The sequence below is a fragment of the Merops nubicus genome, unplaced genomic scaffold, assembly GCF_000691845.1.
Source record: "Merops nubicus isolate BGI_N331 unplaced genomic scaffold, ASM69184v1 scaffold33856, whole genome shotgun sequence".
Taxonomy (NCBI): Eukaryota; Metazoa; Chordata; class Aves; order Coraciiformes; family Meropidae; genus Merops; species Merops nubicus.
The window spans coordinates 1-511 of NW_008617539.1; the positions used below are offsets into that span (position 1 = coordinate 1).

A 511-nucleotide genomic window follows, 5' to 3' on the forward strand; every position below is an offset into this window, starting at 1 on the left:
GAGCCCACCCGGCTTCTCCTGCCCGCCGCCCATGGGTGCCCGGCACCACTGGCACCGCTTCCGCAGCCGGCAGCAGCTGCAAGAGAGCAGGGAGGGGATGGTCAGGGGCAAGACACACCCCCCACCACCACCTCCTGGGGTCTCATCCTGCCCCAAATCGGGCCCCGGCCCCGCGGCACTCACTGTATGAGGACGCACACGCCGATGAGCAGCACCGAGGCCACCACGGAGACCACCACCAAGGCGGTGATGGTCTGCTTCTTCTGGTTGGCAGCCACCACGGCCAGGAGGTCAGCGTGCTCACACCGCGTCCCCACGTACCCCGAATGGCACCTGGAGAGGAGGGGACAAGGGGAAGGGCGTCAGCGGCACCCCCGGGGGCAGCGGCACCATCATCACCCTGAGGACCCCCCTGGATGTTGAACTAGGTTGGTCAGAGAGGTGGTGGAGGCCCCATCCCTGGGGACATTCAAGGTCAGGCTTGCTTAGGCTCTGAGCAGCTTGGTCGAGG

General features: G+C 67.1%; 1 protein-coding gene across 1 annotated transcript in view; it reads right to left on the reverse strand.

Moving 5' to 3' along the window:
• Positions 1 to 6: 6 nt before the first annotated feature.
• Positions 7 to 511, reverse strand: part of TGFA (transforming growth factor, alpha) — a gene marked incomplete at its 3' end in the record, with an annotated part of 2,663 nt that continues 2,158 nt past the window's right edge. The window contains exons 3-4 of the mRNA XM_008943188.1: positions 184 to 333; positions 7 to 76 (exon numbers count right to left, since the gene is read on the reverse strand). Of these exons, the coding sequence (XP_008941436.1) occupies positions 7 to 76; positions 184 to 333 (220 nt within the window). The remainder of the gene's footprint in view (positions 77 to 183; positions 334 to 511) is intronic.